This window comes from Watersipora subatra, chromosome 3, assembly GCF_963576615.1.
Source record: "Watersipora subatra chromosome 3, tzWatSuba1.1, whole genome shotgun sequence".
In the NCBI taxonomy this organism is placed as follows: domain Eukaryota; kingdom Metazoa; phylum Bryozoa; class Gymnolaemata; order Cheilostomatida; family Watersiporidae; genus Watersipora; species Watersipora subatra.
The window spans coordinates 71719223-71747219 of record NC_088710.1 but is presented as its reverse complement, the minus strand read 5'-3'; the positions used below and the strand labels follow the sequence as shown (position 1 = coordinate 71747219).

The window sequence follows — 27997 nt, the reverse complement described above, 5'->3', positions numbered from 1 at the left end:
AATCAAATTGATGATCACAATGCGTCTACCATTAATAAATTAAATAAATTTATTTTAAAATATATATTTTTACATTTATATAATAGATATGAAATTTATTACAATAAAAAATAAAATTACTTCTTTCGCTCCTCCACCTAACCTAATTATTAAAGGATGATCAAGTATAACACGTTTAAAACACATAACAGTCTTCTGATGTTATAAAAACTGTATCTTAATAGATAACATCTGTTGCTGCGATTCTCTTTTCTGACGGAACAGCTGTGTATGCTGCCAGGCATTCTCTCCCTCTCCTGATGACAGCTCAGCTGAAAGTTTTAATGATGTTGCGCCTTTGAATGCATCTAATATGAGTTTGGTGTCTGCTGCAACAGAATATCAGTTATCGCGGGTTGCTATGAACACACTTGTATAAGAGGATATTAATTATATGCAGTAATTAAAATCATAATAAAATTCTTGCTACATATGTCTGGCATCTAATAGTGGAACACTCTAACCTTCTAATGAAATCACATCTCCATTTTTGCAGCTGAGTCTCAAGAATACCAAAGAGTATGTATGACTTACGTACGTGTATGAAATAGTTAGCCATGTTTGACTACTTGTAATGATTGATCAAGGAATTATCCCTAGCAAAGTACTCAAGTGTAACTTGTGTAAAACTCGTAAGATGTTAACTGCTGAAACAGATGCTACACGGCTGTAAACCATCACCTGATGCACTGAAGCTGCTTGCCTACAGCATCTGAGTCAGAAAAGGTGTAACAACCAGTAGTCTTTCTTATTTTATGCTTCATTTTATGAGATACATGTATTTCATTGTATTTCTATCAAGAAATGGACTACTTACAATTTATGGATGAAGTACGGCCCTTATTGTCCTCCAAGCTCCATTTCACACACCCTGAGTGGAATGTCGCGGAGTGGACGGTAATGCTGACTGTGTGGACCTCTTTACCTATGCCAAAAGTGGGTCAACTGAACCAGCAATATACGACGACAAGAGTTTGTCAACTGAACCAGCAATATAAGAAGACAAGAGTGTGTCAACTGAACCAGCAATATAAGAAGACAAGAGTGTCAACTGAACCAGCAATATAAGAAGACAAGAGTGTCAACTGAGCCAGTAATATAAGAGGACAAGAGTGTGTCAACCGATCCAACAATATAAGAAGACAAGAGTGTGTCAACTGAACCAGCAATATACGACGACAAGTCTGTCAACTGAACCAGCAATATAAGAAGACAAGAGTCTGTCAACTGAACCAATAATATAAGAAGACAAGAGTGAGTCAACTGAACCAGTAATATAAGAAGACAAGAGTGGGTCAACTGAACCAGTAATATAAGACAAGAGTCTGTCAATTGAACCAGCTATATAAATAAAACTAACGAATTCACTCACATGAGAAATGCTAAAATGTTTAAACCATTCCCTCAAATGTAATCCTGCTCAAGCCTTGCCCTGACCGTTACCTTACGTTACCTGATGAGCTGAGATCAAATTTCCAGATGATGGAAGCGTTGGGAGAACCCTTAGTTCTAGCCAAGTACGCCATGTTCCAGTCAATCTCTACAGTTCGGTCAATATTGCAGCACTCGTAGACACCTGTAAGAGCAAACGGATAACAAATTTGTGATATATATGACAGGCATTCCTGGGAGGTAGAAATAAGAATGTTCAGCTTGTTCAGGCATAAATAAACCCACATATGCCGGTGTTTCCAAGATTGGCTTGCACATGCACACATACATACTTTATCTACATATATATGAAGGCATACTTGAATGTATATATCCATATTAAGTATAGGCATTTGTTCATCTGTGTGTTTGCGACTTTATGAATGTGTCAGAATAGATGTGCTAATATAGGAATACATACACGTCGCCATAGATGCATCTGGACAAATGCCCCAGAATAGTTGTATCAGTATAGATACGTTGGCATAAATGTTTGGTATAGATGTGTCCATATACATGTGATGTGTTGGTAGAGTGTTTATATAGATGCATTAGTAGAGGTGTGCCAGTATAATGATACAGTGCTAAGCATCTTTTAGAAGACCAAAGGAGACAGAAGATGATCTGACCTGACTTCCAGCCATGCAGAGACTCCTTTGAATTACAAGTAGCATAACAGTCAGTCGCACAGCAATATCCCACCTCCATAAAACCCTGTTTCATATCTCCGTCACTTGGGATGAACTCGTGGTGAGGAGCAGCAGCCACCGCACCCATTTCACCCCTCCCCTCTCTCCATTCCTTGCTACCAGTTAATCGGCCAATCATCTCTCCAGCTGAATGAGGCTTTCGCTAAAAAATGTATGACATACCATTAACTCTTCCGCTACCGCATTAAATTCTGACCGCATGATCATTCTGCTCAAATTAATTCAAACAGATTTCCGAATAACCAATATCCCGCTAGTATTTAAGCAATATCTCGAGAATAAAAACAGATATCGTTTCACTGTAAAATGCATCTTATTCAGGAAAAGATTCTCTACAAGATAAGTTTAGAATTCTTTAGTAAATCTCTCTCGCGCAATTTTTCTGACGCTTTATTTATGTTGAACTAACGCGGTGTGTTTCTCATTGCCATGACGATAACGATCTGATTTTGCTGTTTTGAAAAATAATTAGAAATGGAACTGTTGAGCCAAAAAGATTTCTATTGGTTGCACGTGATTGGCAACAAGGTTGTTTCGTTGAACCCCAAATTTGATTAGCCTAGCTAATGTGTAGGCTTCGCAATGAAAAAAAAGTGAAACCTTATTGAGAAGCCGATACACCGGCTTACGGTCTGTACTTATATTACCGTGAATTGTTGGGAATAATGAACCAAAAATTTTTCTATTGGTTGCACGTTTTTGGCATCAAGGTTGTTTCATTGGATACGAAATGTGATCAGTCAGGCTAATGTGTGGGCGTTGTAATGAAAAGAAAAGTGAAACCCTATTGATACATCGGCTTGCAGTCTGCACTTATATTACCGACAAAGCCGATACATCGGCTTTGTCGGTAGAGAAAGAGTTAACAAAAGAAATAGCAGAATAATGGATTAACTGTATAAAACCGTACCTCCCACAATTTTTGCTAGAGAGTTTGTGCACTCAGATCTTAAAACTGTGATATTTTGTGTAGTAATTTATTCTGCTGTGACTCGACTAGAAGTAAGAATTAAAAAACATAAACTTTGGACTATTATAGTCTCAGCCATGCCGATTGAGACTACAATATTCACATGTACCTCACCAGTAATACTGACGGAGAATATATTAGTCAGACAGTACCTCACCAGTAATACTGACGGAGAATATATTAGTCAGACAGTACCTCGCCAGTAATACTGACGGAGAATATATTAGTCAGACAGTACCTCACCAGTAATACTGACGGAGAATATATTAGTCAGACAGTACCTCACCAGTAATACTGACGGAGAATATATTAGTCAGACAGTACCTCACCAGTAATGCTGATGGAGAATATATTAGTCAGACAGTACCTCGCCAGTAATACTGACGGAGAATATATTAGTCCCACAGCACCTCACCAGTAATACTGACTGAGTCTGTATTAGTCACACAGTATCTCACCAGTGATGCTGACCGAGACTATATTAGTCATACAGTACCTCGCCAGTAATACTGACGAAGAATATATTAGTCAGACAGTACCTCGCTAGTAATGCTGACCGAGACTATAATAGTCCCACAGCACCTCACCAGTAATACTGACTGAGTCTGTATTAGTCACACAGTATCTCACCAGTGATGCTGACCGAGACTATATTAGTCATACAGTACCTCACCAGTAATACCAGTTTTAAAAGATTTATGGATTGAATTTGAAGAAGCTTGGAACAGGTATGACAGGTGCTTCAACTAGACAAAGACAGCAACAGGTGCTTCAGCTAGACAAAGATAGCAACAGATGCTTCAGCTAGACAAAGATAGCAACAAGTGCTTCAGCTAGACAAAGATAGCAACAGGTCCTTCAGCAAAACAAAGATAGCAACAGGTGCTTCAAGCAGGCTGATGAGTTACTGCAATCCCTGACAATCCTGTAGCCAGCAAAGATAGTAAATTCACCTCTGAGCTGATGAATTCCACTCCTTCTTTAATCAGTCTCAATTGGTGAATACGGCGCACTACGTCCGACATGTTCCGCTGCCGTGCATCCCGCAGAGCTTTTATGGTTGCTAGCAGCCAGGACTCTCGACACTCTTTCCTGTGTAGCAAACCATAATAACAGTAATCTTATAAAATCCCCTACATATGTTACTAACGACAGAACCCAATGAAAGAAAACAGCACAAAGGATCAAATCAGGTAATATATAAAGCAACAAAAGTCAAGTTTTTAGAAAGTTTCTTAAGAATATTTTCTACCTTCTAAGAACAAGAGCTTGATGATCAGCTGAATATCTCCATGTGACATCATTTATATCGTCTTTAGAGCATGCGATAATATAAGTAAGTTTCTTTCCCCAGCCTGCCTCATAGAGCAGCGGTTTGTCCAGAGCCTTCTCACCTGAAGCATTTGAGCTGTGTGTGTCACAGTTACTTTATGTGGATTATTTAAGTCTATGGCCAGTGAAACGATCAGTGAGTCATAGTTACACTTACCCGGGTCACAATGTAACCAACGTTGTTGAGATTGGGAGAAGACCTCAGTCCAAACATGGTCAGTCCAGTCATGTACATGCCGTGCTTCATAGCCTGAGGCTCGACATATCAGTGTGAAGCAGTTAGCCCATTCTCCACACCTGCCCCTTCTTGTCTCTAATAGCTTTTCTACAGAGATGCCAAACAGCAAAGTAACAGACAAGCATGCTACCATAAACAAAAAATGCAGTACGCGTATCTATTACAAAACCCCTTGCTTTAAAATAATTCATGATTAAGCTAGTCACAACAGAGCAGTGATGGTCACAACAGAACAATGGAGCACTATTATAGAGCAGACACTATAGAGCAGTGGTAGTCACTACGGAGCAATGGTGGTCACTACGGAGCAATGGTGGTCACTACAGAGCTATGGTGGTCAGTACGGAGCTATGGCAGTCACTATAGAGCTATGGTAGTCACTACAGAGCTATGGCAGTCACTAAAGAGCTATGGTGGTCACTACGGAGCTATGGTAGTCACTACGGAGCTATGGTGGTCACTAACGAGCAATGGTGGTCACTACAGAGCAATGGTGGTCACTACAGAGCTACGGTGATTACTAAAGAGCTATGGTGGTCGCTACAGAGCTATGGTGGTCACTATAGCGCTATAGTAGTCACTACAGAGCTATGGCAGTCACTACAGAGCTATGGTGGCCACTACAAAGCTATGGTGGTCACTACGGAGCTATGGTGGTCAGTACGGAGCTATGGCAGTCACTATAGAGCTATGGTAGTCACTATAGAGCTATGGCAGTCACTATAGAGCTATGGTGGTCACTACGGAGCTATGGTGGTCACTATAGAGCTATGGTGGCCACTACGGAGCTATGGTGATCACTACGGAGTTATGGTGGTCACTACGGAGCTATGGTGGTCACTACGGAGCTATGGTGGTCACTACGGAGCTATGGTGGTCACTACGGAGCTATGGTGGTCACTACGGAGCTATGATGGTCACTACGGAGCTATGATGGTCACTACGGAGTTATGGTGGTCATAACGGAGCTATGGTTGTTACAACAGAGCAGCAATAATTATCTCAAATAATGGTGAGAAAAAACAGAAAGTAATTTACCAGGATGATTGTACCGAGGGAAGCGCGTTGTGTGACTGCATAGGGCACATCGATGGAGTTCGACACGCGCAGCATCCCACCGAAGGTCATCATCAGTTGGCCTTCCCATGCCTATTCGCTCAGTTTTTCCTAGGAGACAATTGTGTCGGCAAGGTAATAACAACAGCACACTTTTCAACCAAGAAAATGACATCATCACAGAATATTAAGAAATCCGCATAGCGTTATATACAGCTTTGAAAAAGTGCCAAAGCATGTAGTAAGTGACTAGATTTTCCTAAACCCTCCTCCATCAAGATTATCAAAAGGATAACATAGTTGAGTGAGGAGCATGATGCATATAGGATAGTGCATATAGGTCAATGGAGGACAAACTGGGTCAACAATACAGGGCAAATTGTGTCAAATATAGAGCGAGAAGACCAATTGTTGCACTCTAAAAGAGTGGCTGCTCATGGCCTACTAACTCAACAGGGAACAAACACACTGGTTTGTGGCATATTCACAATGGTTGTCTGGCTAAAGTGGTTTTAAGTCACAGTAAATTGTGCGTCAACCAATGCATACCATGTAATAACTACATCCAAACATGATCTGTAACACGAATACTTGTCATAAGGATATTGCTAAAACATTAGACTTCCTTAGAAATCATGAAGAAAATATCATAAACTGAAATGGACATTCATGAAGGTAAAACCTTCTAAAGGGATTTGTTTTGGTAACACAGCAATGGAGATATTTTTTCATTTTTACGGCACACACGCGTGCGTATGTTGTACAAATAGAAAAGTGATAAATCGCTGGGTTCCCAAAACTATAAACGCTTGTTACAAGGCTATACATTTCTCAGTAACATGGCAGAGTGTATTGTTTCACATGTATGCCACCATTAATGGTAACGTAAGTTAGCATGGAGGCCGTCAGTATTCCCATTCACTCTACCAGAGGAAGTATGAATTTGAAATGCAGACGATGCTTTGCAGACGAGTCCCAGACATTTTTTTAATGGTTAAAGTTGTCATACAAGCATAGACAAGTCGCGAGCACACATACCTCCACAATTCCCACAGTCAGGAGAGTTTACCCAGCGGAAGAATTCCTCCCTGAACCAATCCATCAACTCAATTATGTAGAAGTCTTCTAGCTGAAATGATGAGCCCTGAAAGATAAACCAGCAATGCCATCAGAATTCCGTGAGTATAGTCATATTATAATCAGCACCACATATCACTTACCACCCAACTACAGATACAACTCTATTACAGCGACCATTCATACCACACTCACTGAAATTGCTAAAACAATCAGCCGAGAAAATCATTAAAAACACACCATCCAGAGCTATAATTTGGAGCTATAATTTAGTGCTACAGCAAGCCAGTCACCCGCCACATGTAATAAGTAGTAGTTCCTAAGTAGTAGTTCCTAAGTAGTAGTTCCCAAGTAGTAGTAGTTCCTAAGTAGTAGTTCCCAAGTAGTAGTTCCTAAGTAGTAGTTCCTAATAGGCTGCGATGAAACCGAATTAGATTAGAGAGTTTTATGAATGTGATAAAATGCTTACCTTAGCATCATGGAATTTACGTTTAGCATTTTGAGAAAGACGTTCAATTGGAATGAGTTGTTTAGCCTTCTGCTGTAGTGATGGCTTTTCATATATCAGAACATGATCAAACGAAGCCTTCAGCTTAGCGAAGATCCGCAACTCCAATTCCTACAGGAAGCTTTGCAGAGTTAAAAGATAGAACCGGATGAGAGGTACTTGCGTCGTATCCTAGTACAGTTTCTCGTTGCATACTCGAGAACTGCAGCTGATACATGGCGAGCATCACATACAATCTAATAAGCCAACATTATATATCTTTATTACCTGATATAACCTTTTTTAAGCTATTTATGAACTAGTAAAATTTATATTATAATTGCCAGCTTGGTTTCTATTCATCCCAAAAGATTTCTTCACTGAAGTTTTATTCCTTCAATTCGTGTGCCATCACTAATGAATGGTTAGCCGACTGCAGTATCATAAGATTTAAGAGAAAGTAAGCACTCAGTCCCAACGAACAAAAACAACAAATATTAAAAGTTTGTTCAAATTATGAACATGTAGAGCCAATTGTGAAAACATCCAGCAGAAGATTCATGATTGTGCAAAACTTACTCGAATATTTGAAGGCAGTGTTGGAAAGGTCCACATGGTCCACTTCTGGGCAGCCGCTTGACCCTTGAGGCAGCTCGAAGTTTTTGCCGCCTCATCATGAGGTTTTTCTGGCTGAGGCTTACCATTAGCCCGAATTTGCAGACAGATTTTTCGCAAGCTATCCAATGATGCGTTAGCTGGGAGAACTAAATACTCTCCTGATGAGTCCTGAATCAGACAAGATGAAGGGTGAGCGAAACTAAGGAAGGTGTTTTAAATAGGACTGTTTCAGTTTTATTGCTTGCTAAGCCATATTAATGAATAGTCTCTGTGAGTATTCAACTCGTCAACGATACCATGGATGGTGTAAAAAGCAGTAAGTGAAGTAAACTAAAATCACTAAACACTGTTGATATGAATAAAGGAAAGATGCATGCTAAAGATACAACAACACTGGTGAGTTTTGAGGATTTTCAAAGGTGATACCATCCAAGTAAGCGTGAGTATAGCTCACCACAATTTTCTCTATTTCAACTGATGAATGTTGGCATAAAACTTGCTAAGCATTTATCTTGCTGATTGGTTACTATATGACAAAAGCCTAACAAACTTTACAGTAACTACAGAACAATTTATACTGAAAGATTCATCAAAATGGTGATATACCAACTGGTTTAGTAGTATCTAACCAATTCTGACTACACAAATATTTCTGTACAATTTAACAACTAAACAGTTTGTTGAAACATTCGCGTTAGACAATGTTAGATTGCTGGTTTGCTCTACAGCAATACCAAAAATTGATAATTAAACGAAAATAAACCATTTATTTTATTTGCTAAATGAAGTTGTAATTTGTTTACTACTTGATTCATACTTAATTCATACTTGATTCTACTTAATCATCGATCTAGTTTTGTATTTCATATGTGCCATGCTCAGTACCTTGAAACATGACACAAAGCAACATTTGGTTCAGTCCTTCATGAGGAGGCTTTTGAAAGTAGCTTGCAGACTGCGTGATTGGCAACAAATTGATACAGATTGATCTGCCTAGCTGGTAACTCGCCACAAGTGTGTTTAAAATGAGTGTTTTTTTAGTCATATTGAGATCACTCGATCGTCAAAAAAACACTAGGAAAAACCGATGCGTGTTTACGCTTGAAGATTATAGTGAGACATGATATAACACAAGCATTTCCAAAAGTGATCTGACATTAAGAGCTCCAACAGCGCATCGAAGACCAAAGCCAACAGTTTTAATCCATTAGCAACTTGTCAATCACATCAACTCACTGCATCTAGTTTGCACAATGTTAATATTAAGCTCTGCCTACAAATAACATTTCTTTCTTTATAAACAACAAAATTCACTCAAACTAAAAATCCTGTGGCCCACAGTAGACACGATCATAGTCAAGATATAAGTGTTAATTAAAAAAGGACACACAAATGAGAACACTTGTCTCAGTTTGCTGCAATATTAGTAGGATAAAGTACAGGTATACACACCTCCACGAAACCAGCTGCCCATAAACATTCTAGACCTCCGCTTGCAGGAAGAAGATTGTTTGAAACCGCGACACTTGCAAGCTTTATCTTTCGATATTTTTCTACACCCTGATTGTGCTCAATGTTATCCATAATTTCTAGCAAGGTCTTCTTGGCTTTCTCATATATATCATGGTCATTATCCAACAGTTCCAAAACACAAGGAGCCAAGTCAGTTTCATTGTGAGACATGCTGGTACAAAGTGCTTTCTTTAGCTCTGCAAATGTATGCTTAAATAGTAAAGAAGAATTTGGATGATTTCAAAGTATATTTGTTCTATATGTAAATATAGATAAAAAAAATATGGCACAAAGTTTCTGCAATGTAGTCGACAAAACGTTAGATTAAAATCGTGAATGCCTCTATATATTTGTTCATGATGATGTTTGTGTTCCTTCAAAACAGGGATGAATTTTCCCCAGGAATTATGGAATTTATCCCAGACGGTTGAAGAAAATCAGTATTTACCGATGAATAATGTGGGAAGAATGACAAAAATGGTAAATTGTATTTTTATAAGAAAAGCATGGACAAATTTCAAAGTTTTGTAGGAAAAATTTGGGTTTGTGTTATTTATCAGGTATTCAAGAGATTAAAGTGTAAACAATAAACGCAAACACTTGATGTGATCGGCTCTTCAATCTACTAAAGGTATATAAACATTTACTGTAACCTTACATGGTGTCAAAAGTAAAACTACATGCCAGTAACTGAACGATATAGACAATATTGTGATATTACTGTAGGTCTGAGACTTGCGTGTACAAATAGAGTGGGTGAAGATTTGGAAGAATCCTATTCTATACTACTATTAACAATACAGCAAGGACTAAGTAATTAAGTATTTGTCAGGGAGATAAGTTCAATAATAGAAATCACACAAAAAATTCAGTGTGACTGGTCTGGTTTGTGAGGGTTTGGACGAATCCTATATTAACGAAGGTACACAATACTACAAGAGCATAACCAGTTTAGCGATGACGGAATGAAAATGCTATAAAGAGGAGAGTTTTGTGCGACGTCTTGATTTTAAAAATGAAAACATAGCAGTCAGTTGGCAAAAATTTAAATGACAGTTTAATATACTAAAATAGTTAAGAAATATGGGAAAATGGAGGATGAGGAACATATCGCAAATCTTTTGAGGTTGATGGGACCTGAGAGTGTTCCCATATATGACCGATTTCTGTTTCACACTACTGAATAAGGAAGGACAAGGTTTTTGAACAAGGCGATAAGGATGTTTGATGCACACTGAGCCAGTGAGAAATGTAATTTACAAACGAGTGAAGTTCAATAGTCTAAGGCAAGGTAGCATGTCAATTCATCAATTTATAACACAAGTACATACTCAAGCTGACAACTGTTACTATGGGAACATGAGGGATCAGCTAATAAGAGACAGAGTTGTAGTTGGAGTTTGAGACAATAAGTTGAAGGAGAAACTGATTAATAATGAAAACTTAAATTTTAGAAATGCCAAGCAATACATTTCTCATCATACCCAACCATCGAAATTAGTTGGGGAACAAACTGATGACAACTTGGATAACGTAAAGCAGTCAAGTTCGGCAAAGAATTGGAGCAAGGATCAACGACAACAAAGAACAAAAGAGAAATGTTACTTTTGTATCAAGGAGCCTCATCTGAAGGAGAGATGTCCTGCTAAAGAAACAACATGTTATGTGTGCAAAGAGAGAGGACATTGGGCTAGAGCTAAAGCATGCAAAGAAAAAAAGTTGAACAAACAAAACAAAACTGATGAAGTCATATCAGAATCGGAAAACTTGGGTTCTGAACCGAAATGACTAGGAGTAACTGTAGAAAACATCACTGAAACTTAAAAAGCCTGGATGGTAGACCTAAAATTAAACTCAGAATCAATACAGCATAAAATTGATATGGGCGCTGCTGTAACAGCTGTTCCTTCGAGTATGAGTGGATTGGTTAAAAATATTACGCAACCTAGGAAAATTCTAAGGGGGGGCAGGTTTATCATGTTACTCTGTTTGACAAATTAATTGTGACAGGTCAAGCTGAGGCGACATTGAGCTCCTCAGAATCTCAAGTGCAAAAAACTATATATCTTGCTAATAACCTGGTGACACCCCTGTTAGGTAAACCAGAAATTGCAAAGTTAGGTCTAATTATCTTTACGGACAGTGTTGAGGCTGACGTAAAGAAAGAGTGGGTCAAGAGGTATCCCAAATTATTTACAGGTCTAGGTTCAATAGATGCAGAAGTAAAAATCACAATAGATGATCAAGTTACTCCGTTTGTACTATCAGTTCATAGAAGGGTAACGGCAGCTAGGAAACAGCTGTTGCTGGAGGAACTGAACAGAATGGAGAGATTGGGAGTGATTGATCGCATTGAAAAACCAACTCAATGGCGCGCGCCTTGTATAGTGGTTCCGAAGAAAAATGGAAAGATGAGAGTCTGTATTGACTTTAATAATCTAAACAAGGCAGTTAAAAGAGAATATCACCTATTATCCACGGCAGAAGACACTGAAGGAATTGGGCAACTCAACATATTTTAGCAAACTAGATGCTAACTGCGGGTATTGGCAATTAAAATTGCAAGAGGACTCTCAAAAACTCACAACCTTTATAACTCTATTTGGAAGGTTCTTTTGTAAAAGACTTCCATTTGAGATTAGCAGTGCTTCTGAGGTGTTTAAAGAGAAATGCAAAAAGCACTACTGGACCTGAAAGGGGTGGTCTGTCAAATGGACGATATTCTGGTTCATGGAACTACAAGAAATCAGCATGATGAGAGACTACGCCAAGTATTGGAAAGGTTGGGAAAAGCAAGAATTACATTAAACGAAGATAAATGTGAATTTGGAGTACAGAAAACCACGTTTGTGGGTCTCGTAATTGATTGCAGAGAGATTTGAGCGGACCCTGAGAAGACCAAAGCAATTATGGAATTTCCAACACCATCCAGCAAGGAGGATTTGAGATGTTTCTTCGGCATTGTCAACTATTTGGGGAAGTTCTTTTTCTAAATTGAGCGAGTCTACTAGTCATCTACGTAAGTTACAAGGAAATGACAGTGAGTGGATTTGAGGACACGAACAAGTGGAACAGTTCCAACTTGTGAAAGAATTGTTGGCTAAAACGCCTATTTTAACACCATAGTCAGTAACTGCAAAGACTATGGTTAGTGCCGAGTCTTCTTTGTTTGGTCTTGGGGCGGCACTACCGCAAAGGGTAAATGGCGATTGAAAACTCGCGGCTTACACATGACGTTCGCTTACCCCTACAGAGAAATGCTATATGCAGAGCGATAAAGAAGCATTGGCGATTTGTTGGGCTTGCAGCAAGTTTTCGTATTACATTACAGGAAAAGACTTAACTGTGGAGACAGATCGAAAGCCACTTTTAGCCATTTTAGGTACCAAAGAATTAGCAGAGCTTCCAATACAAGTGCAACGTTTTCGTCTGAGGATGATGTCATATTCGTACAAGGTAATCTACACTCCTGGCAACATGCTAGTATTAGCTGATGCACTCTTTAGGTCTCCCAAGATGGGCGAGAGTAAAGTGATTGAGATGGTAGAGCCACTAGGCGTATCTGAGAGGTTAGATGAGCTGCCAATAGCGCAAGGACGATTGAATAGAAAAATAGCATCTTCATGCATATTGAAAGCTGAAGCTGGAAGACTTCTATTGGAATTCATCACCAATGGTTGGCGAAATAGTAGAGACGCTCTTCAGATAGTGAAGAATGTATATACGTTGAGAGATTATCCGACTCGGGTTGATGGAGTGATCTTTTCTATGAGCAGGGTATTTGTTCCTGAACTGGAACATGAGAGGGTACTTAGAGACATTCATGCTGGTCGTCAGGGTGAAAATAAGTGCATCAGAAGAGCGTCAGATGTAGTCTGGTGGTCAGAAATGACCAAATACATAAAGAATATGATATCCTATTGTGAGATGTGTGAGAAATACCGTCACAAATCTCGAGAGCCGTAAATTTGTACACCTTTACCTGAAAGGCAATGGTGCAGACTAGCAATGCTGAGTAGTGCTGGAACGATATTACGATATTTCAGTATACTGTCGATACCACTTTCTGATACCGACCGTACCGAGTGCTTTCTGCCCACATCATAATATCGGATACCGTTGATATTTTGAGACTTCAATTGAATCCACCATCTTGCAAGCACAGCGACAGCAAAGAAGACGAAGAGCCCAGTCTGGGCTCATTTCTCCAAAGTAGAAAACGAGATTGAGGGTGTGTCTATGCCAACTGACTAGGTGAGCGAGTTCCCTATTTGCTGGTTCAATTGGATCTAACAATGCTTTGCGTGGTGAATAAGCAATGGTTTAGTAGTCGTCATGAGCAAAAAGAGAGGGTGTCATTATTATTTATTATTATTATATTTTATCATTTACTTGTCTCTATTTCCTTGATAGATTGATTCCTCGTCATTATGTTATTATTAACTATTGCTACTCACCGTCTGGTTTGCTCATCATATATGCTACCTAGTACTACATACACTCACAATAAATAATTTAATAATTAAGATTACTACATATGTATATATATATTATATATACATCATCATACACACTACAACAACATATTATTAATATTAATTATTGTGGTGACGTGTGTGTGTGCATATATATAATATATATCCTATTATTTATGTATGTGCATATATATAGTATATATCCTATTATTTATGTACTGTTGCAATATATAGGCTATATGTTTTATATACAATTCAATTAATTGATGATCATTATTAACTGTTTATGCAAGTAACATATGATGACTGTGAATTAAAGATCGAGCTCTCAAACTGCAACACAACTAATTTATTCGCTCACTTGAAGAACCATTACCCTCTGAAATATGACCAGGTATATAAAAGCACACACGTTGACAAACAGGCAGCACAACAAACAAAACTACAGGAGGTAACTAATTCTTTCTCCTTTGCTGTGGCAGTTGCATATGATTTTGCTGAAGAATTTGCTACTAGGTTTTTCAGTTGATTGACATTTCCAATTTATTTTCGTAGGCATGGGATAAAAAGCGTCAATATGCGCCAGATGATAAAGCTCAAGCGAGGATCACAAATGCTATCACCAGATGTATCGCTAAGGACAGTATGCCACTGTACACTGTTAAGAAGCAGGGGTTTAAGGATCTTATTGAGTGTTTGGATCCAAGGTTATTAATATATGTTGTTTGTTGCCTTCCAGTACACAGTTCACAGAACCTTTGTAATACTTTTGTGGAAAGATTGTTCACTGATAATGAATTATATCCGTGTCTTGTAGGTTTAAAATGCCAGGCAGAAAGCTGTTCTCTGATAAACTCATCCTATGTCTGTACTCTGAGACAAAGACCGGTGTTTGTAACCAGCTTGCTAACATCATCCACTTCTCGTTAACAGCTGATGGATGGTCAAGCATTGGGCTTACACAATATCTATCGCTCACCGTACACTATGTACAGTGATGTGCAAAAGAAAGGGCCCACCCTAAATTGTTGTGTATTTCGGACAGTAAACCTGTGCTGAAGCAAACGGTGTTCGCTCCAAGTATAATAATGTATATATTTTTGGAATCAGCAGCTTCTGGAGAATCAGAACCTGATGTCATTTTTGATCTATCCTGCAAAATGTAATGTCTAGGATGGAATTTCCATTGTAACTTCCGAAAATGCCTAATATGGCATAATTTAATTTCATCAGTATTACACAAAGTATCATTGGGAAACTCTTTTTGTCGAACAATTCACTCTCTTGGAAGTGTTGGTAGCCCTGAAAAGGGCCGTTGGGGTTGATTTTGAAAGGTCATTAGTACTTTGAGAAATTAGTCATTAGTACTTAGTGCAATGAGAATCAGAGGTGGGCCCTTTCTTTTGCACATGATTGTATCTCCTGAATGGAACCTTGTAACTAAGAACCTGAATACTGTCTAAATACCAGAGAGTCATACTGGCCAAAAGATAGCAAAGACACTTGAAGAGCTGCTGACACAATGGAACCTAGACAAGAGCAAGCTGGTCAGCCTTACTATCGACAATGCTTCTAATATGGTTGTAGCAGCAAAACTACTGGAGAAGCCTTGAATTGGTTGTATTGGTCACATCTTGGACAATGCTATCAAGTCTGTCACCATTCCAAAAGAAGGGAAAATGCAGTCGTTGATCCAGGGTTGCATAAAATCAATGAAGCTGTGAAAGCCTGCCGTGGCCTCGTTGCAGTTTTGGTAGCAGTTTCCTAGAGAAGCGTGAATTGTCCGAAGCGCAGAAAAAGCTTGGTGTTTTTGTAAAATCTTTGATAACCGACTGCAAGACCCGAGGGGGATCAAAACTAAAGATGGTGAACCGTGTGCTAGAAAATGAAAGACCAATCAGACGGATGTTAGGAGCATCAAGACAACATGTCCAGAAACTGCCTGATGCAGACCAGTTTTCAGTATTAAAGTCTCTTGCCTCTGCTTTGAAATCGTTTGAGACTCTGACTGACGCTCTGAGTGGAGACGAGGATGTTACAGTTTCTGCAGTGATTCCTCTCGTGGAACATTTGATCGCCATTGCAAAGCCAGTTGAAACTTCAACTCCCCTCGCAAATAACATCAAGAGAATGTAAAAGCCTAAGTCATAACAAAGTTTAGATATGAGGATGATGAGCAGGATCCCACCATGGAAGTTATGCAGCTGCTGGGGAAGGCCACCATTCTAAACCCCAGATATAAGGATGGTCATTTGCTTGATAGATTGAGAGAGGTAAAGTACTGCACATAACTGATAGTTGAGCTCCTTCGATCCTAAGACAAGTGTAAAGTAAAGCGTCAACCAGCCATTTCAGACAAATGATTCCACCAATTGATTGATTGTTCTGTACTTTATTCAGGCAATTTCTGAACAACTTTGTGCTGAGGCAGCTGTCAGTGTGAATTCCAGTGTAGATTCTGGTGAAGAGATGGTGGTACAAGACCGTGCTGATGATCAAGCAGAACATCAGCAAACAGAGCCACCAGCAAAGAAATCACTCCATGGTCTGTTGATGGGTAGCCAGTCGAGGCGACTACACCATGAGGAAAGAGAAAAGGAACATGTGAGTGTTGAGTGTGCATATGAACTGGCCCGCTACCTGGCAAAGGAGTATCCAGTATGCTCAGCGGAAATGAATCTATTGCATTGATGGAGAACACATAATCCGTCACTACCACATCTGTCTACACTCGCAAAGAAGTATCTGTCCATGTGTGCTACGTCATGCTCTTCAGAAAGACCGTTTAGTTGGTCGGGAAATATTGTGAACAAACGTAGAAGTTGTTTGAAGCCACAGAAAGTGGATCAGTTGGTATTCCTTGCCTGCAACCTGTGAAATCTACAGCCTTGACAATTACTCAATCCACTGTCATTCCAATCATCTAACCAGTTGTCAATAAAATCCCCCATTTAAATGCTTTAGTATCACAGTCTTCGCTTACAGAGTCCAATAAAATATAATTCTGATGAATGGCATTCAATTCAATATAATACCATGGTGAATGATTGTCGATAGATAGCCCTCTACTTGATTTGATACCTGATTTTTCAAAGAATTATACTGGTACTTGGATTTATTAGAGAGTTGTTCTCTCATGACAGCTTTTCTTGGCAGGTAAGACAACTCTGAATAACATAACCGATATTTCGATATATCGTTTGGCTACGTCATCATATCGTACCGAAACAAATTTTTGATATCGTCCCAGCACTCACTACCTCTGAGATGAATCAAAAATCATATCTAATTACAATAGACTATTTTAGTCGTTTTATTGCAGTCGATGAGTTGGATGACTCTACCGACTCACAGGCATTATGTACCAAAGTAAAGGATCTCTTGTTTGATAGGCGTACCAAACACAATACTGACGGATAATGGTCCTCAGTTTGTATCGGAAAAGTTCATGAATCTACTTAGGAGATGGGATGTACAGCATGTTATGAGTTCTCCTCATAATCCACAAAGTAACGGAGAAGTGGAACGTGCTGTTCGTACAGTTAAAGGTCTCATGCATAAGCATGACGATGTGCAAGCAGCCCTAGCAACGTACAGAGATACACCGTTGGCTAACAGGTACTCACCCTCGCAGTTGTTAAATGGCAGATCAATGAATTCTATGGGCATTCTGTCTGAACAGAAGATAGATGTGAAGAAGCTCAGGAAATTTGAGGATGATCAAAGACACAAACAGGCTGCATGGTATAAAAGTAGGCATGCAACTCAAACCATAAGCCTCATTGGCATTCAACAACAGGTGGTCATTCGAGAGAAAGGCAAATCTCCAATGCAGGCAACTATTATTGGAACTCGAAGAAGAGAAATAGTGGCTGTTGGATCATCAAGGAACTTGCTGCGCAGAAACAGAGCTAATGTATTTAGATAACCTATGGAGAAAGACCTAGAAGATAGCTCAGATGTATCATACTCTGAATCACTAAGCAGTCCTAGAATAGATAGAACTTACAGAGCAAGTAATGAGAGTGTAACTCAAGATAAAAGTGAATCTGTACCCAGGACTCCTCCACTTCAAAGTCTAGTCGTAAGAAACCCGTGGAGCACAACAGGCTTAGTAATGATAACAGACCATCGAGAACTCCAGAAAGGAAAACCTGATATGGAAGAGAAGTTAAAAAGCCTGATAGGTTGAACTTATAACTTTGTCTTTTAGTTTTAGGTACATAGCAGGTTTGTTTCTGTTGTATTCCAGATATGAAAACTATAGTATTGGGCAATTCAATAGTAAGGGATTTGAATGACCCCTCATGGCAGACGATACCTATGTCGGAAGCAAACTGGGTGCGTTTGCTACAGCAAATGTCTAGCAACTTAGGTGTTTTTAGGGACTCAATCACATACATATCGGTCCTGTTAGACTTACAATAATTGATGGGACAGACAATGTGTGCCTATAGAATCTCCTTATGGCAATCCACAAGAAATATTAAGGCTGTGGAAAAGGATGTCACAAGCAAATAACATTGTAATATTATGCACTATTTATCCCGTCTGCTTAGACACTTATAACAATAATACCACCTCAAAATGTAAAAAGGACACTGAGCTTATAAGCCTGGCTGTGGTGGAAAACCAACGGATTGTAAATTTTAATGTCAGGAGGTTGGGCAACTCCCTATATGCATATGAGAGTATTTACGAGGAGACAATACTCTTATGCTTTCAGAAATCATTTTCTTAGAGATGGGCTACATCCTAGTATTTTAGTAGCTGAAGACTGGAAGAAAGAAATTCGGCGTGTCAATAGAATTAACAGTAGAAGAGTGACACGTAAATTTAAAAAGAAGTAAAAGAAAAGCAAAAAAATTTATATAATATAATTTATATTTCTTATAATGTTACTGGCTAGTATATACATATATAACTACTAACAACTAACATTGGCACTAACACTGTTTGATTCATTTCAAAGAGGAGGTTGCAGTAAGGGTGTGTTGGCATCCTATTGAGTTGACTGATCAACTATCAACGCTGTTGACAAAATGTGTATATAGATTATTGTATTTATGAGACAGTTTGGATATTGAATTGGTTATCTGGTGTGCAATTAGCAGTATTGTGTCACTTATTGAAATGTGATGCTGCAGGGGTTGGCTATTTATTACAGTGAGGGTGTGCTGGTACCTTAAAGACACCACATAGAAGGAGCTTGAGGGGAAGGTGTAAGGCATTGTAATTGGCTAATACAACCGGATGTCAGGAGCCGGATATACACGATGAGGCATTCGCCATCTTGAATGCACCTTGGACACTTGATCTGATCTTCAATCTACTAGAGGTATATAAACATTTTATGTAACCATACATGCAAACAGGTTACAGTTCTGAAGGACTGTAATCTGCTTGCACTCTGAATGAAGGACTGCAAACAGTCAAATAGACTGTTCGCATTCGGAATCTTCCAAATATGACTTCCACATTTACAGATAGTCAACATGACATTGAAAAACATTCAACAACATGGGCGTGGTTCAGAAAGCTTGAAATACGATAAGGTATTTTGAACCAGTGGCACTAAACCAACATCACTCTGAAAAGTGCCTTTTTAAATTAGCGTACTTGTAAGAAAAGCTTTTCTCTAACTTAAACTTCAATAAGTTTCAGCACAGGTCTAGAATTACTGATGAACATCTCCAAGCCTTAATAAGGGCATCAACTTTTTCCCTCAACTCAAATCTAGCTCACTTATACTATATATCTAACATGAAGAAGTAGGCAGGAGAATCTATGGTCAGAACAGTTCATGTTGTTGTATGGAAATGCTGCGAAAACAAGATACCAACAGGAAATGTAGCCAGATCACAGGATGAGCAAATAACATCTAAAAGCAGCAAGATGCCTAAAAGACATCTAAAGATTCGATAATTGGAAATGTCTAAAAAAAATTATGAACTTCAGAATTGGAAGAAATCAACCATAGAAACTGCGTCAACACCAGATGGAGAACATGCCAAAGGGAAGTCAAAACAATTAAACCTACCAATCACCATCATCAAAAAGTCACCAGAGAAACATTAGAGACGAGTCAAATGAGTCACATACATATCTGCCGATATCCTGTCAAACATGACCTAGATACCAGGAGTAAGTCACGAGCTCCACTGTTGAGTATCCTAATCGCTAATGATTTTAGCGATTGTTGTTATACAAAACACTTGGACTTTTTAGTGAGTCTGGTATAAACTCGCTTGTTATAACTTTACATATGAAATAAAAGGTGATCATGCGCGGCGGCTAGTTTCCGGTCCGTGAGCATGGAACATTTAACCTACAATATTTCACTACTGATTTATTAAATCTACCTACCTAAGTCACTCGCTGATACCGTCAGTCACACAACTTTACATGGTGCCCCGAGTATTTTTAATGTATTTAAATGGAGAGTCGAATTGTATTTCATTGTATGGAAAGTTGTTTTTTTTCGAACTCATTAGTCTCGGATGTTTGTCATAAACGAACTTTATAATAATTATACAGTCGTCACGTTATTCTTGGATGTGAATAACACTTTGAATATGGAAAAACTATTGTGCCCTGACCCTTTAACTGATGGAGCAGATCTTCCTGAGCAATGGAAAAGGTATAAACGGAATTTTACGTTATTTCTCACAGCAGCTGAGAAAACGGATGCTGATGATGCTGTAAAAGTGGCCTATTTGTTGAGAACAATAGGTGCACGAGGAGTCGATATATATGACTCTTTTACATGGACAAATGCAGCAGATAAAAATGTTTATGCTACCGTGCTTGACAAATTTGAGGAATTCTGTGCTCCACGAGTAAACACTGTGGCTTTGACCCACAAACTACTCACCACCAGACAGGGAAGAATGACCATCGATGAATATGTCACTGAGCTCCATAACATAGCCAGGAACTGTGACTTCCAAACAATGTATGAACGAATGGTTCTTCAAGCTTTGATTCTCGAAGTAGAAAGTGACAGGACCAGATGACGTATGTTTGAGAAAACAGACTTAACACTCACAGATGCGCTCAAAATACGCAGGTCTCATGAAGCAGCAAGTCGAGAGCTTAAAGCATTGGATGCCAGAAACACAGATGATGAAGAGCTCCGCTATGCCAAAGCAAATAAACGCGATGCTAAGTACAAACCTTCACCAAGCGTTGGGGCAGCGAAGTGTTCCCGGTGTGGCAGCCCAGACGCTCCTAGGAGTTGTCCGGCCTATGGAAAAGAGTGTCATCTTTGTGGAAAAATGAATCACTTTGCCAAGTTGTGTTCGTCCAAGAAACAAAGTCGAGGCAACGATTCAAGAAAGTTCCACAAGAAAGAAGAAGCCCACCAGATGACTGAGTGGAATTATTCATCTGATTCGGATGAACATAGTAACAGCATCAGCGTCTCCAAGAAGGATAGAAAGCTGCTGTCAGTTTTGAACATTAAAGCAGGAGATGTTGCGAGAAACATTGAATTTCAGCTAGACACAGGTGCTACCTGCAATATTCTCAGTACTAAAGACTATCACCTACTCGGACAGCCAAAACTAGAACCCACGAACACGACGATTACATGTTACAATGAGACTAACAATACTCCGTTAGGGTGGTGTTATTTGGAAACGAGAGACAGCCAAGAGAACAAAATAACACTAAAATTTCTGGTCCTTGATGTAAAGCAACATAGCCTGCTGTCAATGAGCACCTGTTTAGAAATGCAGCTGCTCCACGTGGCCGAGTCCGTGCACTTGACGATGCATGAAGATTTGGATGCCCTATTCACTGAGTTTGAAGACGTTTTTGATGGACTAGGAGAGCTACCAGGGGAATACGAGATTGAAATAGATCCTGAAGTAAGACCGGTGCAAGTCAGACCTAGAAAGATTCCGTTAACCATGAAATCCGAAGTTGAAGCCGAACTAATCTGATTGGAGAATGAGAAGATAATTACCAGTGTAGACCGACCCACAAAGTGGATAAGCCATATGCAGCCAGTTAGAAAATCCAATGGTTCAATTCGTATCTGCATAGATCCTCAAAACCTGAACAAAGCTATTCGTCGGAATCACACTACTATGCCCACATTGGATGATGTTTTACCACAGCTCAACGCTGCCAAGTACTTCTCGCTCTGTGACGCAAAAAGTGGCTTCTCTCAAGTAAAGCTAGCTAGCAAGTCTACAGATTTAACTACATTTTGGACCCCAAAAGGCCGTTACAAGTATCTGAGAATGCCCTTTGGGATATCTAGCGCCCCTGAAGAGTTCCAACGTCGATTATCAGATTCTCTGGTTGGTTTGGACGGCGTTACAGTAGTTGCGGATGATATCCTGATCTTAGGTAAATCTCGCCTTGAACACGACAGTAATCTAAGAAAGTTACTAGAAAGAGCAAGAGCTAGCGGGTTACGCCTAAATCAAGAAAAATGCAAAATTCTACCAGACGAACTACCATATATTGGACACATTCTCACTAGTTGTGGAGTTGAGGCCGACCCACTCAAAGTATCATCCATCCTCCAGATGGAAGCACCTACCTCAGCTGAAGGTGTTAAACGTTTTTTGGGACATCTGACATACATGGCTAAGTTTCTACCTAACCTGTCAGCAGAATCGGAGCCTCTCAGGAGACTGCTAAAACACAAACCGTTTGTTTGGGAGACAGATCAACAAAATGCATTTCAAGTAATCAAAAAAATGCTGGCTCAAACAAAGAACTTACAATACTTTGATGTGAACTGCCCAGCAGTAGTCCAAACAGACGCTTCAGTAGCAGGTTTAGGCGCCACCCTTCTGCAAAAAGGGAAGCCGGTTGCATACATATCACGATCTTTAACAGACTGTGAGAAGAACTATGCGCCAATAGAGTTGGAAACACTAGCGATTGTTTATGCTATGTCAAAGTACGACCAGTATTTGTTCGGTCACAGAGATGTCACAATCCACACCGACCACAAAGCCCTCATTCCAATCTTCAAGAAGCCGGTTTTTAAAGCATCTAGGCGGATTCAGTCGATGCTGTTGTGCCTTCAACGGTATGCAGGTGCGAAAGTTGTGTGGCAACCAGGTAAAGACCAACTAACTGCAGATCTTGTCTCGAGATGCTTGTATGGAGCCAGCAATATCAATGCCAGTTAGAGATCATGCTTTCTCGGTTGCAGAAACTAAATTCACAGATTGACCGCTGCCAGACAGCACGTATGTGGCACTAAAAGAAGCTACCCTAGTAGACCCAGACCTTCAGAAAGTTCAACAATATGTCGAGGGCAAGTGGCCACCACCCTTGAAGAAGTACCTGTCATTTCAAGATGAGCTGTCGGTAAAGCAAGGAGTACTCTTCAAAGGCGTGCGGGGAATCATCCCAACAAAAATGCGGTCAGATATGTTGAATCAGCTTCACAGTTCGCATCAAGGAATCAAAGCCCCGCTTAGACGGGCACGGATAACTGTTTACTGGCCCGGAATGGCAGAAGACATAGTAAAGAAATGCCAAGGGTGCAGGACATGCCTGAAAGATGCGACGAAACAGCCGAAAGAAGATCTGAAAAGCCACTCTATTCCTGTTCAACCCTGGAGCAAGGTGGGAATTGACTTGTTTGAGCTGGAAAAAGAACATTTTGTAATCATTGTTGATTATACCACAGATTATTTTGAATACATTTGTCTTCGCAGTCAAAAGGCAGTAGATGTTATTACTGGAATAAAAGAGGTATTTGCTAGGTTGGGAGTGCCAAAGATGGTGCAATCAGACAATGCCTCAAACTTTACGTCAATCGAATTCTCAAAGTTTTCCAAAGATTGGAATTTTATCCACTCAACCAGTAGTCCACACTATCCACAGTCCAATGGGAAGGTGGAAGCGGCTGTTAAAATAGCGAAACGAATTCTCCGACGCTGCACAGATCCGTATCTTGCGCTCTTAGAGTATCGCAATACCCCTACAGAAGGTATGTCTACCAGCCCAATACAAAGAATTATCGGCAGACCAACGCGATCTATGATACCCCAAAACATCATTAGCTCTAAAGAAAATGAAGCTAATTGGCAGGAGAAGTTGGTAAAGCGACAGAAGATTCAGAAAAACTACAATAAAACGGCTAAGAATCTTTCGCCCCTCCAGATTGGCCAGCCAGTAATGATTCGCGATTACCGAAAACACAAACAAGGCTGGAAAGAAGCGAAGGTAATAGCCGAACTCTCAAAGAGATCATACACGGTGGAAGTCGATGGGGAGCTGCGAAGAAGACATCGGAGAGACCTACGTCCGGCCCCCGTTGAAGCTGGTTATCCAGGTATAGAGTCCGATCAAACCCAAGCAGAACCACAAGTCCACAACCCAGTGGTGTCTGAGGAAACTGTGCCTCCGAGTAATGTAGAACCAAGGCGGTCTGGGCAACAACGCAACGAACCTGCGTGGCTGAAAGACTATATCCGATAACCGGAACTCTTAAGAGTATCTGTGTGTCATGACAATTTTATCATATTATGTATTCCAAGTCACTAATTACTAGTTGTTTTTTCCTTGTAACAGCGGGGATGTTGAGTATCCTAATCGCTAATGATTTTAGCGATTGTTGTTATACAAAACATTTGGACTTTTTAGCGAGTCTGGTATAAACTCGCTTGTTATAACTTTATATATGAAATAAAAGGTGATCATGCGCGGCGGCTAGTTTCCAGTCCGTGAGCATGGAACATTTAACCTACAATATTTCACTACTGATTTATTAAATCTACCTACCTAAGTCACTCGCTGATACCGTCAGTCACACAACTTTACATCCACCCTACATGTCAACATCTCATGCACTAGCTGAAGACTTACGCAAACAAGATATCTTCACATGCCTGACATAGAGCGTTGAACCTTAACATTCAACCTACACCCACAAGCCAACCATCTCACATGCCAGACACCTATAAGAGAACAGCTCCACTGACTCAGTATCTCTATTCCCATCTCTAACTCCAATTTTTTCTCCTCTTGAGGACCTCCTTGGACGCTCTCCCCTTGGCCTGCTGAGGAGCCTTTCTCTCTCTCTCCCTCTCTCTCTCTCTCCACTGCCTATGGAACCTCATTCTCCTTCATCAGCTGAAACTCTTCTACACCACTATCTCAACTACCGAACCTCTACATATATGGACTGCCATGACTCTCATCTGACTATCGAAACTCACAGCCGCTTGGACTGAGCCAAGCAAACACGGACGACCGTTCGAGTAAGGATGTAACTTTTAATAGCTATTTTAACCTTTTGTCATTAATATTATTGTTTAGAATTTTGTTAGTTGTGTATTTCAGTTGTTTGATTTATAGAATAAAAAAATAACTTTTACTGGTAAACATCAGTATTGCTTACAATAGGTTAACACCGTCACTTGTACCTGAACCAGTAATAATAAAATTAGTTTCCAAATGCTAAGCAAAAGTGTACAAACTAAACATAGTCAAAATAGAATAAAATGACAAAGCAAATTCAACACTGATGTTGTGTGTGGGTCCGGATTAATTACGCATAACAATTTCTCCACAACCACACATGTTAGTTAATAATCTTCTATTTTGCTGATAACAAAATAAAAGACCATGAAAATAAAATAAATAACCACACATAACAATTTTACATTCATGTACAGAAAGTTATAAAGGTTAAAAATCTATTAATAAAACCTTTAAATTTGAATAATAATAATAATGATTCTTTCTTGTGTAATTTTCCTTGTCAATATATACGCTTTCTTTTTAAATGTCTATCTATCTATCTATCTATCTCTGTAAAATATCTCAAGTGGCCGCTAGGCCTGTAGAAATAAAATGGAGCATTAGGCATAAAAATAAGATCACAAATAAGCATAGACTTATTTATCTAAGTCTGAAGGATAAAAGTATAAGATCGCTTGGTCTAGTTATAAGAGAATCAGATGTTAAAATTTCATCGCACGGTTAAAAAAAGAGTGTTTCATTGCACTTGTATTGATTGTGTGTCTGATATTGGAGCCTCGAGTAAAATAGGATGAGTTCTTAATTACAAATCTATTTAAATCGACCATTAGGTCTTGGCTTAAAATTTTTTGCAGTGTGCTTTCGTCCTTGATGCGTCTTCTCTCTGCAAGTGTTTGCCATCCCATTTTCACCATTTCTGATGATATACTATCAAATTTTCTTAAATTGTTGGCCCACCTAAAAGCTTTTCGGTTAATGGATTCTAAATCTTGTATACTATAATCAAAATGTGGACTCCAGATTTCCGAAGCGTACTCTAGCAGTGGACGACACACACTATAGTATGCTGTCCTTTTGACATTAGGAGATGTTTTCTTAAGGGTCCGCATAAGCATAAAAAGAGTGCCGTTAGCCTTACGTATGATGCGATTTATGTGTTCATTAAAATTGAGGGTGCTAGAAACAAGTATACCCAAGTATAAAAAGGATTGCGAGGATATAAGAGATGTACCGCAATAGTTGTATATATGTGAAAATCTAACTGGTTCCACAGATGTAGATGTGCATTTATTAGCATTAAATCTCAACTGCCACGACTCAGCCCATGCAATAATAATGTAATATTTTTTTGCATTTTTGATATTGGCAGTAGGGAGCTAAATATATCTCTTTGCAGTTTTTAATGTTCCTCTTGCATGATTACATCTATTCCAATATACACGTTCAGCAAGTGAACATTTTAAAAACAATACTCCAAGATGCCGAATATTCAACTGAATTACGCGCATCCATACTAAATACACGTCAATAATGCTAAAGCTATCAAGTCATTCTGCATATACAATCGCATACTTGCAAGTCGCTTACGTGACAATTGCTTAGTAATAAAATTTAAACAACAAACGCATAAATGTTAGGAATAAAACTTCGCGAGGAATTTGGGAAGCTTCGAGTCCTATACGCGTGTACACGTTAATGAACTGAATCGTTCGTGCAACGCAAGTCTATTTGCCAGTAAGCTACAAGCGTCAAGCTGAAAAGAGTCGACTTTTAGGTTATCGTCGATGTTCATGTTGAACGATCCTGTTAACGCGGCGGCTTGATTACGCAACTAATTTAGAAGAGAAGTGAGAGAAGTCTGAGAGGTCGAGAAGTCGAGCGTTGGAAATTACGTGGCGAGATTTTGCTGGTCATGTAGAGCAAAATCTCGTAAAGCCGCTTTTGAGAGAAAAATAAAAGGGGGCGCGGACAAAGAGTTCACTAGAAACCGGAACTAGGTATAATAAGTTGAAGAACCTTCCATGGCTTTGAATAATACAGTCGTAAACAATGAGCTCCACTAAAGTCGTTTTATTCAAAATTGACCAAACGCCCCCTCAGTATAAAGCAATTTGTGGAGGGCAGACTTTTTTTAAAACTGGTCTCATTGCTTTACATTCAGAAACTTTTGTGGACATCCTTAGTCTGAAAAAGAAATGCTTTGTTCGAGATGCTAATGCATTCATTATTTCTTCCAGCGTTAGTGGAGCTATAAACAGGTTAGTGCAACACACAATGTATTTTCCTATGTCATTTTTAAGCTAATGTGAAATATCAAAGTCGTTTTTGAAAATTTTGATAAGCAATTCGTTTTTCTGTCTGAGACGATTCATCCCCGATCCATCGTGCTGTCTCGTTGCATTTCCCATTTGTTCGGTTTGCTTTCTGCTTTATTGGATGTATTTACTTATTGGCATTTGTAGTTTTGTATGGAATGACCCTGCTGCATTGGTTTCTGGAAGCAAGTCTTATGACAATTCTTTGGCTCTATCTCATATTACTGGCAATTTGAGTATTTACCAGCTGCAAACCACACAGTCGATCTGCACTACAGAGTTACATCGGCTTACGCTTAAGAGTCTGCTAAAAGAGCATTGTCGTATTGGTAAGAATGTGCATTTAGCATTTTGTCAATTTTCTTCTTGTAGTTTAGTGATTTAATGTTTAATGAAACATCCTTGACATCTATCAATTCATCAGTGATTTTTTGTTGTTTTTTGTTGTAGACTTGCCTGTCAGCAAAACATTTGTGCTGAACTTTGATACAGATAA

General features: G+C 39.3%; 1 protein-coding gene across 4 annotated transcripts; it reads right to left on the bottom strand.

Annotated features, from left to right (window-relative positions):
- Positions 1 to 41: 41 nt before the first annotated feature.
- Positions 42 to 26882, bottom strand: LOC137390121 (peptide-N(4)-(N-acetyl-beta-glucosaminyl)asparagine amidase-like). Of its 4 annotated transcripts, XM_068076383.1 has the most exons (13): positions 26774 to 26882; positions 9411 to 9667; positions 7920 to 8126; positions 7323 to 7472; positions 6815 to 6920; positions 5759 to 5887; positions 4640 to 4807; positions 4403 to 4544; positions 4104 to 4242; positions 2100 to 2322; positions 1493 to 1615; positions 857 to 964; positions 42 to 368 (listed from the first exon to the last, which is right to left on the bottom strand). In XM_068076383.1, exons 2-13 carry the CDS (start codon positions 9639 to 9641, stop codon positions 202 to 204), a joined length of 1893 nt encoding a protein of 630 aa, XP_067932484.1. In that variant the 5' UTR covers positions 9642 to 9667; positions 26774 to 26882; the 3' UTR covers positions 42 to 201. The 4 variants fall into 4 exon arrangements, with proteins under 4 accessions (XP_067932484.1, XP_067932483.1, XP_067932485.1 ...); XM_068076382.1 differs by lacking the exon at positions 26774 to 26882 and having other exon boundaries at positions 9411 to 9672; XM_068076384.1 differs by lacking the exon at positions 26774 to 26882 and having other exon boundaries at positions 42 to 365; positions 9411 to 9672.
- Positions 26883 to 27997: the final 1115 nt, after the last annotated feature.